The 18,196-nt window shown below is 40.2% G+C and overlaps 1 protein-coding gene across 3 annotated transcripts in view; it reads right to left on the reverse strand.

Moving 5' to 3' along the window:
- Positions 1-1,011: 1,011 nt before the first annotated feature.
- The window catches only part of LOC145353092 (POU domain, class 2, transcription factor 1-like), a 207,664-nt gene continuing 190,479 nt past the window's right edge, over positions 1,012-18,196 (reverse strand). For all 3 annotated transcript variants that reach the window (XM_080203452.1, XM_080203451.1, XM_080203453.1), the window contains 2 exons: positions 10,804-10,892; positions 1,012-6,485 (listed from right to left, as the gene is read on the reverse strand). In XM_080203452.1, coding sequence (XP_080059578.1) covers positions 6,187-6,485; positions 10,804-10,892 — 388 coding nt within the window. In that variant the 3' untranslated portion in view covers positions 1,012-6,186. The remainder of the gene's footprint in view (positions 6,486-10,803; positions 10,893-18,196) is intronic.

Here is an 18,196-nt window from a genome sequence, read left to right on the forward strand (position 1 = left end):
TATTTTTTTCATGGAAAAATCACAATGATGGAAAATTTGCTCATGTTCTACTTGTAGGGTGCAAGATCTGTCTCATTTCCCAATGAAAATGTTTGCACAAATAGCTTAAAGCCATCTTTTTTTTAATTTAAAGAATTTAAGGTCATAATATTGTGAATAATATTAATAAAGTGTTCAGATGGGATTTCCCTCCAACCCCAATTTGGCTCATCCAAAATGGAGGAAATACATTAATTAATCTCTGTCATTTGAGTGAGAATTATTAAATGCCGTAGATCTTCCAGAAAGGGTGCCAACAAGATATATGACAACTTCATTAACCTACAGAAAGTACAATTTTAATTGGGTTAGGTAGAATATCAGTTTTTTTTCCTTTTAGACCTACATGGGGTTCCCTGAAATGGTGTTCCTATCCTACCATGATAATCATATCAAAGAAAAATCAGTGACTCATTATATCAGCAACAGGGCTACACACTATAAAAGGACATTACCACCAATAGAGGTCACTGATTTAAGATAATTGGCTAAAGAATCAGAGGAAAAGAGTTTTATTTTTATGCAACAAGATATGATCTGGAACCCAATGCCTGAAAAGGTGCTGAAAGAAAATTGAGCAGTAACTTTGAGAAAGGAATATATGTGTAAAAATTTGTGGGCGATGAGAAAATAACAGGAAAATAGGACTGGTAGGATGGCTTTTTAAAGAATCACACAAGCAAATTGCCTCTTTCAGTGCCCCAAGGTTCTACAAATTCCACGAAGGACATTTTCTACATTTTGTGCTCAGAACCTAACCTCATCAAATCAACAGATGTACTTATATAATGTTTTTACCAACTGATTTTTTAATAAGTTAAAGCTGTAGCAAAGGGTGGACCTTAAAGTTTTGTTCAGTAGCTTTTGGTTCAATAGTGCTGTCAATATTGAAGAAATGGGACATTGTTGAGGGTGCAATTCCCCAAATGCGACAAAGTGTTGCATGGACAGTTTCTTTGGGGGGGGGGCGAGGCGAGGGGGAGAGTGGGAGAGTGGGAAAGAGGGAGGAAAAAAGATATACACTAAACAGAAAAATTATAAACCTGTATCAACCAAGCTGTCAATTGCTAGGAGTTAACAGACCATGATTTAAGTTGTGGGTAAATACATTTCAAGTGCCTGCAGCATTGCACATTCTCCACTTCACTGAAGTCAATTTCTAAAAACTGGATAAGGCATTTCTGCTAGACAACCATTATATCTGCTTTCGTCTGGTTGATGATGCCTGTGACAATTGTTGTGGCAATTTTGATACTAAAAGAAAACTTACTTGATAGATATTTAACTTTGACAAAACTGGTCATAACCCCAAGTATGAGTCATTAGAAGTTAAGGAGCAAAACATAAAACTTGCACTTGATTTGTCAAACAATATGAAAAAATTGTGTCAGAACAAGGGCAAATTAGTTTAATATTCTGCCATAAGTAATGTACATTTTTGGGGACTTTTGGGAAATAATCAGCTTTTAGCTAATCCAGCTGTTAAAATGTGAGGATGCTCTTGTATTAGAACTGGGCAAAAAAACCGTCACCATAAAATTATGACCCAATTTAAAGCTAAAACTTAAAGATTTACTTTGGTTATTCATGTTGCAATGTTGCTTAATATGCACCAGAATTATTTGGCATGGTCATAGTTACATTTATGCATCTTAAAATTTAGCTTTTATGTCAAGCGTTTGAAGATCAAAGTCAAAGGCATTTTAAAGCCAAAAGTTTGTTACTTAAAGGTTGGGAATAGCATATAAATGCACTGAAAATATGTTAAATGTATGCACATATTGCATTTAATAATTTGTAATTAAAATTGTGACACTGAAGTATTTGTACAACATATAAAGTATGACCAGGAATAAAATTATATATGCCAAGGATATAGGAAAATAGATCAGATCAAGGAACGGACACATTTAGCCTGGTTTAATTTAGAAAGAGGTTTTTGGGCATTTTTAATAAAAAATATATAAATTACACCCGAGGGCTAATTTTAGATTGAGCTAAAGAAATGTAGTAAAATTGCCAATAGTTTTCCCATTCATAACTCTCAACAATTCAAGAGGGGGAATATTTGAACATGTTTCAAAGGCAACAAGGCGCATTTGAATTTGGCAATGCTATTGAAATGCCTCAATTATAAAAGTTTGCTAGCATTTGGATTTCAATATTTAGGTTTGAAATTTAATCCTCTTGCAGCCAAAACTTTTTAAAAAAGATCCAAAAGGATTGCTGCAAAAAACTGTACGATAGCTGAAAATACTAAGGTTTAGTCAACATTTTAGAAATTTCTTTAAACAGACTGAGTTCAGAAACAAGGGTAAAGTATTATACATGAAGAGAAATTTGGTTAATTATCAGTAAGAGCACTTCCAGATTTCTAAAATTAATGCTTTATGATTTAATTTAAATATTATCCTACATTAATTAGCAACTTGCAATTTACCAGCTTTATTTAATCTGAAAAAATACAACTTTGATTCAAGTGAATTGTTGGAACAAATCAGTATGTGTCTGACTTCATTTGAAGTCATGGAAAGATGGCAAAATGGGACAATGTCATAAATAGTAGTTCTAATCAGTTATGAATTGTAACTATAACTGCTCTGAACCACTTTCTGCTCCCAATTAAAATTACTCATTTCAACATTAAACTATTCTTTAGATTTATCTATATATATTCAGTTCCAAAAACTCGCTAATACAACCCACTATATACACACACACCTCCATGTCTGATTAACCATCAGCGTTTGCAGTGTTGGTGCAAATGGTACTGCCCAGCTCCAATTTGTACAAGAGCAAAAGAGAATCCTGAATGAAAACCATGTTTTGATTGGTTCCACCTCAAACTATAAACACCCCACAATTAAAGCAAAATGTTCTTTGTGACAGACTAATTCAGTGACACACCAATGACCTCCGTAACAAAATATTAACCTATTAAGGGAATACAAAATTAAGAATTCTGTCCCAACTAGTTTTCAGTTTCCGCAATTAGAGACATAAAGAATTAAAACTAACCCAGTTAGGTTCAAAATTCAAATATAAATTGTGGTTTGAGGTCAACTACAAAGCATTATTTTAAAAAATCTGTTCACTGCCTCTGTCAATGAACAGCAGATTTGTTTTGCAGTTAAAACTGAAGAAACTATCATAGATACACCTTAATGTTTATCTTTGTTTTTGCTGTTTTTTTAGAGCATTTGTTATTTAAGGAGCAAATTACTTCAGTGGAAAATCAGGAGCAATGAAAGGTTCTCAGAAACTATGAAACATCTTCAGCCATTCAATAGGTTAACAATAAACTCATTAACCAGTTTTGTCCTTTAATTCAAATCTGTTTAACATTAAACAGCATGCAATGAAAGCTGTACTCAAAATACACTAGGCTGACATCAATTGTCCCAGCATTGGTCGAATGCTATAACTCACCTGGCCAATTTGCTTTCTTTGTGAATACTACTCCCTAACTGAAAAACCGATTGGGCAATCTGTTTCAAAACTTAAACCATGCTATCGAACAAGTACGAAATACGTGAGGAAGTGAAGGTCACCTCAAAAAAGCACCTCGCCTTTATTTGAACACTCAGCTAGCATCATGGGAAAATCTTTTCACTGTGTGGCACATTATATGTGAGACCAATGTATTATTGGCACTGATGCGACTAGTCAACTGGCCTTTAAGTTAGCTTCCATTGCATAGTTTGTACTTCTGTTACATCATTGATTCTTTCTATGCACAGGTATTATGCACATTTTTGTATTTTGGGTGCCGTTAAAATATAGTGCAATGAGAGACAACAGTAATGAGGGCAGACGCTTCATACATATGACTTAGATTGGGTGGGTGGTGGAATTACAGAAAGACCTGGGAAAACTGCAAATAACTGCCTTACAGGACTAAAAGGTTTCAGTTTATATTTGTGCATGGGGTCCAAACATTTTCCACTGGTTCAAAGTCCAGAATCTACTATTAGGACAGCAACAACATTCCTCAAAAATTTGATTCTGACTATTCAGTGATAGTACAAGAGTACATAAACTAGAAGGACACAAGTACTGCAATAGTACAATCTGTCTATTTTGTACATCTATATACTCTGAGGGTTTGTATATCTTGAAATAATATTTTCAACCTCCATAATATTACTAGCACTAGTCTACATTTAGCCATCCAGTAAATTTGAATTGCCCAATGAAAACTGGTTGCACCAGACTCTTGACAAAATGGTTACTACTCTGCACAATGTAAAGTTCATGTTTGAAGGTTCCTTTACCTGAAAAACGACATTAAAAAGTAGAAAATAGTAACTGTTTACCTTTTATGAACAGGAGCAACTAAATTACTGATGCCTATTAACTGCACTCATGCAAACAATGTCATTGGTACAGCAGCTAGGTAAAACTGACTTTGGTTCAAGCTTTTAATAGCTGTCCATATTTGGTTGGCAGCCATATTCATTTTATTTGCAGATTGGCAGAGTAACCCCACCAACACTGCAATTTTCACGTCTTGAAAAGGAGATAAATGTAGTTACTAACAGGGAAAAAAATGGTGGCTGTCATTTTTAAGATTAAGAAATGACATCCAGTCATTACCAGCACAAAGAACAACACCAACCCAAGTAAATTTCAATAATAAAATTAACTCAAGTACTTAGTTGGTTTAAGTAAATATACACATTGTCTCAGTGCAGCAAATATGGATGAATAGTTACTAACAGAGCATAGTGATGTCCTGATGAACATTTGCTTGATTCAAGTCCATTATTTGTTAAAGAATCGGCAATGTGTTAATCAGAAAATATCACGTGCTTCCAGACTGAAGAAAATTATACCCCACATTCATTTCCAATGGGCAGCTCAGCAGCCTATATGTAATAGGTAACTAAACGTGTTGTTTATTAACTAATTAGGCGTGATGGTCAGTGTTGCCACAGAAATCATTCTAGCTTGTAATGCGATTCTTGTCCCATACTTACACAAGCACACTGACAGAAAATGACAGGCACCATTTTTACTCCATGTGAACTGCAATGCTCTACTCCAGTCCTTTAATTTTTGGTTTTAATATGCTTACAGCAATGGTTCAAGCCATATTGTGCATACCGTAAGCCTCTAGTCTCAAAACAACCCTATTTTCCATTAAAGATAAACAAACATCAAACTGAGCCAACGTTAGATATGTTATCAATCTACAAGGAACAAATGTTATTTAGTTTCTATAAATAAATCAGTTTCAGGAAACTAGATAACAAATTTTCCCCATTGGTTAGACTGGTTCATTTGTAGTTTGCTTATCTCTACCATATTCCAGGATGGTTCCAACTGGCTTCAGTATCTGAGCAAAGACAAAAGCTTCACAAGATACCCATGATCCACTGACTAAAAAGTCTCCTCCATTTCCAGTTGTTCAGCCATGTGGATCAATATCTCTGATGGTATGACATTTGCTAATGTACCCAACCCTTACATTTAGGAAGGACAGACATACTAAGCCATTTTAAAAACCAAGAATGTTTTTAAAACCACCAGTTTGTGAACTTTTGTCTCAAAGCATCTATCTTTGAATCTTTCCTACAAAAATAACCAACAGTAAACCACTTTATACAAACGGTGCATAAATCTACAGTGTACCCGACAAGGAAAAACCTTTTTTTAAAGAAAGGATACCATTTCAAGAGACATTAACAAGAAAAAAATAAAAACCCAATGTAATTTTCTTAACGGTATACACAGGGGAAAAAAGATGCACAAGCATCCCAAGTACAGGCCTGCCTAAACTGTACCAGTTAAAGAAACCCATGCTATTTATACATGATATAAACACCTTTATGAAACAAAAAGGCCTGTACAACAGACCTAATTAAAATAAACACACAATTAAAAAGAACTAATAAAATAGATACTAAAGGAGACAGAACCCTTGCCTATGCATCGTTAATGACTCCTATATTGTTACGACCGTCTGAAACGATAAATATTCACGTGTTTCCTTTTTGGTAGAAGTCTTTTTTTTGTCATTTGTGACACAATCCTGAAAAACAAGCAAGTTAAAAAAATTAGGCAAACATCAGTTTTGCTTTTGCTGGAAGCAGCCAACTACACATCCCATTACTGGATTAAATGATCCACTCTAGGGAATACGTCTCATTGGGCCTTGGTGGTGTTGGTGGCCCCACCTGCTGAGGTCACAGTGAACGAAGAGTTCTGGTTGGAATCAGCTGACATAGAGGCCATCTGGAGACTGGCTGCATGTCCAGTTGTCCCGGCAGCGGATATCAGGCTTACGGCTGGGTTGCTGGTGAGTAAGGAGAGGTTTTGTGGGTTCAAAAAAAGAGGGGCTGTAACGATGTTTGGAGCACCCCCTGGGTTCGCTGCATTGGCAAACAATAGATTTCCACTGGCATCAAGGGAGGTTATAGGAAGCGTTCCACTAGATGCAAGTGCTGAAAAGAGAAATAAGTCCAGGTTACAACAAATTAGCCTCACGGAGCTATTACATCATCTGTATATCAAAAAGGAAAACAGAACAGAAAAATAGCACTAGTAATGCTTAGCAGGTCTATTTATTAAAAAATTGATAATAATACCTAAGTAATGTAAAAATGCATTACTAAATAGCTGTCTGTGAATGTGAAGAAATGAACAGAAAACTAACAAATTTCAAGTTCTCTCCACATGACATACTAAATCACTGTTGCTGGGTCAAAATCCTGGAACTCTCTTCCTCACAGTACTGTGGGTGCCCTATACCACATGAACTACAGCGGTTCAAATAGGCAACTCACCACTACCTTCTCAAGGACAATTCTGAATAGCAATGAATGCTGCCCTAGCCAGCGATGCCCACATCCCACGAATGAATAAGTTTTAAAAAATCCAATTCTTTCCAATCTCATTTCAATAAATAAATGAGTAATCATAAATGAACATTTAATATATGAGAGTTGATGTTTCCTACAGGAAATCATTGGCCAAGTTCATACTTATTTCCAACAAATCTGAGGTCAAGAGTGGGTGGTTTAACTGACTGTTTAATTTGGGGCTACCGTTTTTGCATGCCATTCCTGACCTGAAGCAGTCTTTGCTGGTACAAAGACCAGTACTTTACAGTACTTTACTTTTAGACAAGTACTTTAATGCAGGCAATCTGGTTTTTAAAAGCATGTTTCTAATAAATAAGCTTTTGTTTCCAAAAAAGTCACTTAAAAGCAGTGACTCTGAACCTATGCTGTGTACTAACACGTTCTACGTGTATCAATTTATTTTGTCAACTATTTTAGATGCAACTTAACCTAGGTTAAAACTACAGCCAAAAGGAATTGTGCATCAACATGTTTAACTTTTGTGTGTTCTCATCATTTATTGTTTGATTTGCCTCATTCTGCTTCATTTTACGAATCAATGCATTTTAAGGTCTGGCAGCCTAAACCATCTTGCAGCAATTTTTTTGTTTTATATCCACTTTTTCTATTTGGGAACTATAGAGGTTTACACAATAATCAGGCAATTAAAGCCTTTCACTGAAATTAAAAAATGTACTAGAAATATTTAACAGGTCAGACAGTATCTATTGGAAGAAGATGAAGTTAATATAGGCGATTCTCCCAAACAAATTTTAAGTGTCGAATTTGTGTGAAAACTGGAGTAAATCACATTGTTTTTTTCAGCGGGAGTTTCAAAAAGAATCTCCCACACTCTGTGCACTGCAGAGAGCACTAGCATCATTCACTCCAGAAATCAGTGGGTGAAGTCTACTCTCACCCCACAGGCCAGCAGCATAGTGCTGACCGGACCAGTGCACATGCACCAATCTATCAGCGCTGAGGTCAGTGCACGCTCAATGGCCCCTGTCTGCTGGCCAGCCTCACAACTCTCACAACCCTGGCCCTCTGTTGATCGCAAAGACATGTCTAGGAAAACCGCAATCTAACTCTCCCCACCATTGCTTCCCCACCTCAGCAGGCTGTCACCACCATCCCAACGGCCAGCCAAATCACTGGCAAACCCCCCACCCCCCGCCACCTGATCTTGTTTGTAGAGTTGCAGCGGGACTCCTCACCTCCAACCCCAACAATTGTCCCACAGATGCTCCACTCCTTCTATCAGGCCCCCTCATTAGGCCCCATCCCCTTGGCACTGCCCTATGCCCAGTGTCCTCTGGGCATTGGCACTTTGCCCCTTGGGCAGTGCCAGGGGCCCAGACTGGCAGTGCCAGGGTGGCAACACCCAGGGGTCACCCCCGATCCTCTGGGTGGGGGGGGGGGGGGTCTCGATTGCCCCCCTCTTCACTCCAGTGCAGTCGGGCCATCAACTCCTCATCGGTGGGGAGTTATAGTAAATCCCACTGGAATGAAATACTCCTGGCAAGGGTAGAGTTAGTGGGAGAAGAAAGGCTAGCAGGCCTGGAGACTTCAGGCCCATGCCTGCTAATTATATTTAAATCATTCAAATGAGGGTCTGAATATAAAATGCAGCTCCGTGCTGAGTTCCGGCATAGAGCTGACGGTGCTGGAAATCTGGTGCTGGAGACGCGCTCAGGCCCGGACATCCAACACAAATTGTCAGATACTAGAGTCTCCCGGCCCAGCACAGGATGATGGGAGAATTGCCCCCCACATGTCAGATCAATGCCTGAATTAAAGAAAAGCTAAAAATGTAACAGGTTTTAAACAAGTATAGCGGCACGGTATATTAGGGGAGGGGAAGAACAAAAAGGGAGAAATCATAAATGGGGGCAACAGAATGCTCACTAATAACTGCTGTTCAAACAAAACGTGGGGCCAGAGATTATGTTCTGAAATTGTTGAAATTAATGTTGTATCCAGAAAGTTATAAAATGCCTAATCGGAAGATTAGATGCTGTCCCTTGAGGTACCATTATGTTTGAATGAGAGTGTAGAAGATTAAGGACATTGAGATCAGTGTGAGAGTGTGCTGGAGAACTAAAATGATAGGCGACTAGATGTGCAGGTTAGGTGAATGGGCCATGCTAAATTCTCTCTCAGTATACCCAAATGGGTGCCGGAGTGTAGCGACTAGGAGATTTTCACAGTACCTGCATCACGTTGTTAATGTAAACCTGCTTGTGACTAATAAATAAACTTTAACTTTAGAAAGTTAGGATCTGCTTGTGGATTGAGTGGAGAATATACTGAAAAGTAATCATCCCATCATGTTTGGTCTTCCCACTGTAGGGGACACTCTATCATGAGCAACAACTATTTATTGTTAAATGGAAAGAATAGGAGAAAAGTACTGATTTACCTGGAAGGCATTTTGGAGACCTGGATAATAAGAATGGAAGAAATAAAAGACCAAATATTACACACATAGTAAGGGGCTGAGGACACAGCCTTGTGGGGCACTGATGCTGAGGATGATCGTGGAGGAAGTGTTGTTGCCTTTCCTTACTGATAGCCTGTGGGTTAGGAAGTTCAAGATCCAGTCGCAAAAGAAGGAGCTGAGCCCCAAGCCACAGAATTTGGAGATGAGTTTTGTAGGAATAATAGTGTCAAAGGCCGAGCTCTAGTAGAAAAACAGGAGTCTAACATAGATGTCTTCGTTATCTAGGTGTTCCAGGGTTGAGTGCAAGGCCAAGGAGATGGCGTCTGTTGTGGATCTGTTGCAGCACTAGGCAAATTGTAGTGGATCCAGGAAATCTGGGAGGCCAGAAATGATTCGTGCCAAGAAGCACTTCATAACGATTGATGTCAGAGCCACTGGGTGACAGTCACTAAGGCACGCTGCCTGGCTTTTCTTTGGTAGCAGGAAGATGATTGACTTCTTGAAGCAGATAGGGACATTAGATTGGTGTAAATAGGGGTTGAAGAATACTCCAGCCAGCTGGTCTGCACAGGATGAGTGCTCGTCTTACTTACAGTAGATGTGGCTGTCCTCATCAAAATGCTCTCCTCAAATTCTCACATGCTGCAACTGTTCACCACCACTCTGATCTAAACTTGGATTTAATACATTTTCATCTATCAACTCAGCTTATAGCTTTTAAACCAATTATTTGAGGTTTCAAACCAATTACTTGATCTAATTTAAGTTGTAGGTAGAGTAAGTTAAATATTTACCTGCAACATGAACTATAACAAGCATTGGAGACAAAAAGCACCCTCCCTGAACCAAATTTCCACTCACCAAATTCTGAATGTTTACACTATTTATAGTATGCTGAGCTTATGACTTACCTAAGGTACTGGAAAATAATACCCAAAAATGAACTATAGCAGAGAAGAGGCTTGAGCCTGGATAGGTCATCCTGAGGAGAATTGGATATTTTGGCCATCTCTTTTTAGGAAACCAAAGCAATAAGTTTGTCATTTTATGCCAGTTTTGTACCTTGCCAAAGTATCCTAATGTTTTGCAAAGTTTCGTCAGGATATGAAAGGAACAGTCTTATATGCCACGTGTTCAACACAGAGAACATTTCTGCCTTGATTAGTAATTTTTTGGTGGCTCTCTATGTTTGATTATAAAAATAGGAGTAATTCCTTCTTAAATGGTAAACAATTTTACATCCCTAACTTTATAAAAATTTAACATGAACACCAATACTGAAAGCACTTTTACCATGTGTGATACTTAATTATTGTTTCAGTTTAAATCAATATATAAATCCACTAAAGATAAAGCATTTTAAAGCACTAACATCCAGTACATGTCATCCTTCTTTCAACTTAAAAGCATAGCTTTGGACACATTCAAGAGAAAGTTAGTCTGCTGGTGGATACAGAGGTTATTGCAGTTACTGACCTTGAATAGTTGCCAGTGTGCTATTACTCATTAGTGCTGGACCGAGAGCACCACCAAGACTCCCTGGATTCAGACTTAGTAAGGCACCTCTGCAAAAAAAAATCAAGTTGACTTTGGATTTATTTACTTGGATCAATTCCTAGAAAGCGTATATGCTCCCCAATCTGCATAATATTAAAACATATGTCACAATACAACAGAAATTATGAACTTATTTTTTGGGAAAGTGCAAAGAAGAAAATGTATTAAATATTTCAATAGCTTTGGATAAGACCATACGACCTAGGAGCAGAATTAAGCCACTTGGTCCAACGAGTCTGCTCCGCCATTCAATCATGGCTAATATTTTTCTCGTTCCCATTCTCCTAACTTTTCCTCATAACCCCTGAATCCCTTATTAATCAAGAACCTTCCCATCTTTGTCTTAAACACACTCAATAACCTGGCCTTCTCAACCCTCTGCAGCAAAGAGTTCCAATATTCCCCACTCTCTGGCTAAAGAAATTCCTCCTTATCTGTTTTAAAGGATCGTTCCTTTAGCCTGAGTTTCTGCCCCCTGGTTCTACTTTTTCCTACTAGTGGAAACATCCTCTCCACATCCCCTCTAATACAGGCCTCACTACGCTCTGTAAGTTTCAATAAGATCCCTCCTCATCCTTCTAAACTCCAATGAATACAGACCCAGAGTCCTCAAATGTTCCTCATATGACAAGCTCTTCACTTCAGGGATCATTCTTGTGAACCTCCTCTGGACCCTTTCCAAAGCCAACACGTCCTTTCTTAGATACAGGGCCCAAAACTGCTCACAATATTCCAAATGGGGTCTGATCAGAGCCTTATGCAGCCTCAGAAGTTCATCCCTGCTCTTGTATGAATGCTAACATTGCATTTGCGTTCCTAACTGCCAACTGAACCTGCCCATTAACCTTAAGAGAAACTTGAACAAGAGCTCCCAAGTCCCTTTGAATTTCTGATTTCCTAAGCATTTTCCCATTAGAAAATAGTCTATGGTTCTATTCCTTCTTCCAGAGTGCATAACCTCACACTTTTCCACATTGTATTCTAACTGCCACTTCTTTGCCCACTCTCCTAACCTGTTCAAATCCTTCTACAGCCCCCTGCTTCCTCAGTACTACCTGTCCCTCTACATATCCTTGTATCATCTGCAAACTTAGATATCATTTGCAAACTTAGAAACAGTGCCTTCAGTTCCTTCTTCCAAATCGTTAATGTATATTGTGAAAAGTTGTGGGTCCCAGCACCGAGCCTTGAGACACACCACTAGTCACCAGCTGCCATTCTGAAAAAGATAAGGGTAACTAATCTGGTAACTATCTCCAGTTTCCAATACGGTCATGACTTCTTCTATTTGCTCTGCATTCAATAAATAATTACATTTTTTAATTCATGGGATGTGAGCATTGCTGACAAAAACAGAATTTGTTGCCCACCCTTAAATGTCCTTGGGAATGTGGTGGTGAGCCACCTTCTTGAACAACTGCAGTTGTGTACCTTTTTCATGTATGAATCTAGTGCATAGACAGATGTCAGATGGTTTGTTGATCATATTCTTATTGTAGGTTTTCATAGCAGTTTTACTATAACTGAGTAGCTAGGCCATTTCAGATAGCAGTTAAAAGTTAATCACATTCCTAAGGATCTGGGGTCACAAGTAACTAGACTGGGTAGCAAGGGCAAATTTCCCTCCTTAAAGGACATTAATGAAACAGATGAGTTTTTGCAACAATATGATAATTCATGGTCACAAGTAATCATACTAGCTCTGCCATTCCTATTAATTAATTCACTGAATTTAAATTCCCCAGCTTCTATGATGGGCTTGGAACTCATGACTCTGGATAATTAATCAGGATGTCAAGAAACAAAGCCCCTATGCTTCCATATCCTTGTAATGATGGTTATAAATTTTATATTTGAAAAAATAAACAGAATTACTCACAGAGTTTGATCAAAGCACATGGATTTGAGAAAGAGAATTCATGGGAATAACATCACTCCAAAAATTTGCATGTTTGACCTCTCCGTGCTTTACTAGTTATCTTGGCTTCTTTCCAGAAATTATAGGACAACTTCAAAAACCCAACCACGCCACTGAATAAACCCAGTAATGCATGCGACAATAACTAGAAAGTTACAAAACTCAGACGCACACCGGGCACTACTGCCCTGTCCCAGACACATTTAGAAGCTTGACAGCTGGAAGGTGATGGCATCAGTTCACTTCAAGAATGGTGATGTTTCACCTTTGATGAATCGCCTCAAATACTGACCGCATCCCCTGAAACACCAACTATACAAGATGAGGAAACAAGTTTGCTCTCATGTTAATATTACATAATTTAATTGACGAAATAAGCCCCAATAAATGCAAAGGCAAAATACTGCAAATTCTGAAATAAAAACAGAAAAATGCTGGAAACATACAGCAGATCTGGCAGCATCTGTGGAGGAAGAAATAGAGGGCAGAATTCTCCCAATTTGAGGGCAAGTGCTGTGGCAGGAAGGGGAGGGGTCACTGGTGATGGTTGGAGAACATGGACAGCACAATGGTTAGCACTGCTACCTCACAGCGCCAGGGGCCCAGGTTCAATTCTCAGCTTGGGTCACTGTGCGCGTAGGTTTCCTCCAGATGCTCCGATTTCCATCCAGTCTGAAAGACATGCTGGTTAAGCGCACTGACCCGAAAAGGTGCCGGAATGTGGCAACTAGGGGAATTTCACAGTAACTTCATTACAGTGTTAATGCAAGGCTTACCCGTGACTAATAAATTTTTAAAAAATGACGTTTCCCACTGTGGCAGCAGGTACGAAAACATGCCAAATGCTCTAGAGCTGATCTAATTACCAGATGTATTATGCTGTCTTAACTGGAAGGGCAGGATTGGATGGTGAGTAACCTGGCATTGTATCAAGACACCTCATTGAAAAGACAGCCAGCATCCCATTGTTCAACATGTTGTCAGGAAATCCAAGTTTATTGCTGCCTCACTGGGTGTCTTCCTCAAGCATGTAGAGCTCAGGAAGGCCGTCTTCATCCCAGCTGATGGAAGAAGAAAGCCCAGCAGAAGACAACGTGACATGGGCACAGGTAGTCGATGCCATTAGTGCCCATGGGGTGGGGAAGGTCAGCAACCCAGTGCCAAAAGAGTATGAATGTCTGCATTCACTCCACCATGATAAGTCTCATCCGTGATTGAGCAGTCATTCCCATGCCCTGGCAACAGCACACCCTGCCTCACAACGCCACTTCAGTGTACTCATGTTACGATGGAGTGTGGAAGAGAGGGCGTGTTGATGCTGATAGAATGAGCAGCCTCCACACCACACATGTACGAGCCTTCCCCTTGTGTGTGAATGTGCTCTGCGTTCTGGAGGGAGCTGGTCCTCTGCCCAATTTGCTTCAGTAATGACGTGTCACACAGAAGTAGGATATCTTACAAAGGCAGGAATGCTGAATGATCGGAAATGCAATGAGCCAACCTATGTAACTTGGAACTCCTCTTAAGCAAACTCTTCTTTGACCAGAAGAAGTGGTAGTACAACCAGAGGAAGTGGGAGAAGACCAGAGCAGTTCCATAACACCACAAGCTCCTCACTGAGTGTGAGAAAAGGGCTTCAGAGCTCACAGGCATTGATCAGGACCAAGCCATTGGCAATGTAGAGCTAGGTCTTCACCGTCCACCTGGTAAGAATGCTCCCAATTAATGGTGACATGGGATTGAATGTGCCTCCAAATCTGTCTTGAAAGCAGTTGTTGCTGTCACTGCCACTCTTCTATTCATTGACAGGTGCGTCCAGGGAGTGACCAAGGCCAGAGAAAGAAGACGACAACCATGCCTCAATATCATCCAAGAAGAGAGCCAGGAGGGAGCAAAATTGGAGAACTCCATTAGAGGCACTACAACTATCACTTGCACCTTACACCAGCTCAGGTACACACACTGCAATGGGTACTGGTGATAGTTCAGGTTGAATCTCAAACTGGTAATCACTGCGCAGACATGTGTCTGCAGCAGATGGGGGCAAGTTCAGCCGAGCAACAACAGTGAGGGCGCAGTCTGATGGTGAATTCTGTAATAAGCCCTCCAACTAATGCTAAAGGATCTGTGATAGGCAAAGCGACATCATAAAGATTTGTTGGATGCCTTTTAACAACGTGGCACATGAGTTGGAGATGTCTGTCCGCTGGCTCCATAGTTGTGTGTGCATTGTAGATTCCATGGGAAGGGTGGCAGACGTCATGGAGAACCTTATTCAGCAGCAGACAGTGATACAGGCAGACCTGCATTCCATCACCACAGTCATTGGTGAGTTCATGCAGTGGCAACATGAGAGGTGCATGGGGCATCTCAATGACCCTCCAGGTGCCCCTCCTCTCAAGGAGTCAGGTTGGGGCCCTTGGGCACCAAAGAGTGGATGAGGAGCAGCTGGTCACCCTTGGGTCATCCACTTAAGATTTCCACTCCCTCTGATTCCCTTCAGCCTGTGACCTCTTCAGTCTCATCCTCTGTTATCGCAAAGGAAGCAGCTGGCCCATTGGTGGGAAGCTAAAGTTGGTCAGGGCCCTCCAGGTCTCCGAGGTCCAGACAACTGGGCGGACAATGCCACAGGCTTCCTTCACCCCTGACGTGTGTGTGCTAGCAACACTAAGACATAGTAGTAGGTCAAGAAAATAAGGACATTTTGAACATAGTGTCACCGTATAAATATATTCATACCTTCACTAAATAATGTCTGGTGTTGCCACTCAGCATCATTATATAGGCTTCACAAAGCCCTCCCTCCCCCAAGACTCGCAGATCAGCTACAAGCAGCCACACCTTGGGTGACTCTGGAGGGAGAAATGTCTGGCATTTTCAAAGCCTTTTGTAAGCAGTCTCTGCAGAGCCTCTGACCATCACACTCTGACTGACCCGAGGTTTTCAACATTCTCTGGGATTCTCTTTCAGTTGTCTGACCAACATCTCCACCCACCCACCCGCATGCAGCACTTGTATCCTCTCAACACGTGGACGGAGAATTATGGTCATTATTTATTTATTTAAATTTTATTTATTATTGTCACAAGTAGGCTTAAATTAAACTGCAATGAAGTTACTGCGAAATTCTCCTAGTTGTCACATTCCAGCGCGTGTTCGGGTACATGGTGGGAGAATTTAGCATGGCCAATGCACCTAACCTGCACATTTTCGGACTGTGAGAGGAAACCGGAGCACCCGGAGGAAACCCACACAAACATAAAGACAATGGGCAAACTCCACACAGACAGTGACTGGGAGTCGAACTCCTGTCCCTGGTGCTATGAGACAGAAGTGCTAACCACTGTGCCAGTCCTCAGTTCAGTTTTGCAGTCATTGAGAAACAAACAGCCTGAGTTGCCTCTCCTCAATATTCCTTCTCCTACATCCAGCCTCACTCTTTCCTGTCTGTCGACCCCTGCATCCTCCTACAGTCCTGCATATCCCTCCATCCTTGAGTCATCCCACCCTCAAACCTCTGCCTTCCACCCCTCCCTTCTACAACACCAAGTCCTATCCTTCTACTCCAACATCCACCTTCGCCCTGCACTTCAACATCTTTCCCCACTCCATCCTGTCCACTCTGTCCTTTTCCCCAGGTCACGCAATTCTGCTTTTGCTCCTTTCCCTTCCCTCTCAGAACCTGGATAGCATTCCCCTTGCCTTCACTTTCCAGCCTCACTTATTCAAATTTTGAGCTTCTTTCAGTACTGATTAAAGATTGGAGATCTGAAAATGTTAATACCATTTCATTTGTGACAGACCTGCAAAATGTTTTTAGCATTTTCTGATTTTATAACCAATCTATTCAACTCTATTTAAATAAGGAAAGGTCAGATTAGGGTTTGAAGTCTCATCTCAACTTGAAATCAATTGCAGAAAACTCTCAATTGTTCTTCCACTAAAGCAACAGAAGGCATAAATCAAAAAATTAGTTTTTTTGACAGGTGATCCTTTGGAAATTTATTTGGGGCATTTGAGTTTGCATGTATATACCACGAAAACAAACAACACAAATAATGAAAGAATCTGATAAATATTATGTGGGAGTGAGGAAAATAGAGATGAGGCATCAAATTTGCTGTCGAAGTTTCCCATCTTGCACTCATCAGGACAGGTTTGCAAGAATACCAGTTGTACAGGGAACAACAATTTATGCTGCATGAGAAAATTGGCTGATTAGTTGGCAAATGGGCTCTGATTGGTAGAGACACTGCCATAGAGAATGCACCAGGAACAGTTAACTGCCAAGTTTTTGTTTTAATTCAAACTAGGCAGGTTGAACCTGACTGATCTAGGGTGGTACGGAGGCACAGTGGCACTGCTGCCTCACCACACCAGGGAGCGAGATTTAATTCCAACCTTGGTTGATTGACTGTGTGGAGTTTGCATGTTCTCCCTGCGTCTTAGTAGATTTCCTTCAGGTGCTTCAGTTTCCTCCTACAATCCATAGATGTGCAAGCGAGGTGGACTGGCCATGTTGAATTGCCCTTTGTCTAGGGATGTGCACTTGAAGTGGATCAGCCATGATAAATGCATGGGGTCACAGGGATAGGTCAGAGGGGAGGGCCCGAGAGGGAGATGCTGTTTCAGAGAGACGGTGCAAACTTAATGGGCAGAATGGCCTCTTCCTGCACTGTAGGGATTCTATGGAATGAACTAGGGAATGGTTGCCCTCACAAGCGTTTATTTTGTTGAAAAAGGCACCATGCATGGACATGCTTCTTCTGCCTGCAAAGGACAGGTCCATGTTTATGAATATATTGTGCTTCTACCTAATCGAGCCACAGAGTTTAATAAAAATAGCAAATGAGGACCTATCAGAGAACAGAAATACAAATGTGAAATTAAAGACTCTTTATCTGAATGCATGCAGTCTCTACAATAAGAGAGATGAAGTCATGGTAGAAAACAGAAGTGAATAACTTAGATTTAATCACCATTACAGTGACATGGTTACAAAATGATCAAGGATGAGAATATTCCAGGATACACAATTTTTTGGAAAGACAGACAGATAGCAAAGGGGGGTTCTCCCTGAAAGCAAAAGATAACAGATGATCATGAAGTAGAATCAGTATGGATAGCAAGAGTTGGGAAAAGAGTGGTGGTAGTGTTTATAGGTTCCCCAACAGTAGTTACATTTTGTTAGACAAAGCATTAACAAGAAATTACTGGAGCTCGTAACAGAGAGAGAGTGTTGGGGACTTAATTTTTCATATAAACTGGGATAATCAAATTGGTAGAGTGGTCTAGAAGATGACTTTGTAGAATGTTTTCCTGATAGTTTCTTGGAGCCATATATCGTGGCATCAACCAATATTACCTCAGATCTAATATTGTGCAACAAAGCAG

This window comes from Carcharhinus amblyrhynchos, chromosome 15 (assembly GCF_965287045.1).
Source record: "Carcharhinus amblyrhynchos chromosome 15, sCarAmb.v2.hapA, whole genome shotgun sequence".
Lineage (NCBI taxonomy): Eukaryota > Metazoa > Chordata > Chondrichthyes > Carcharhiniformes > Carcharhinidae > Carcharhinus > Carcharhinus amblyrhynchos.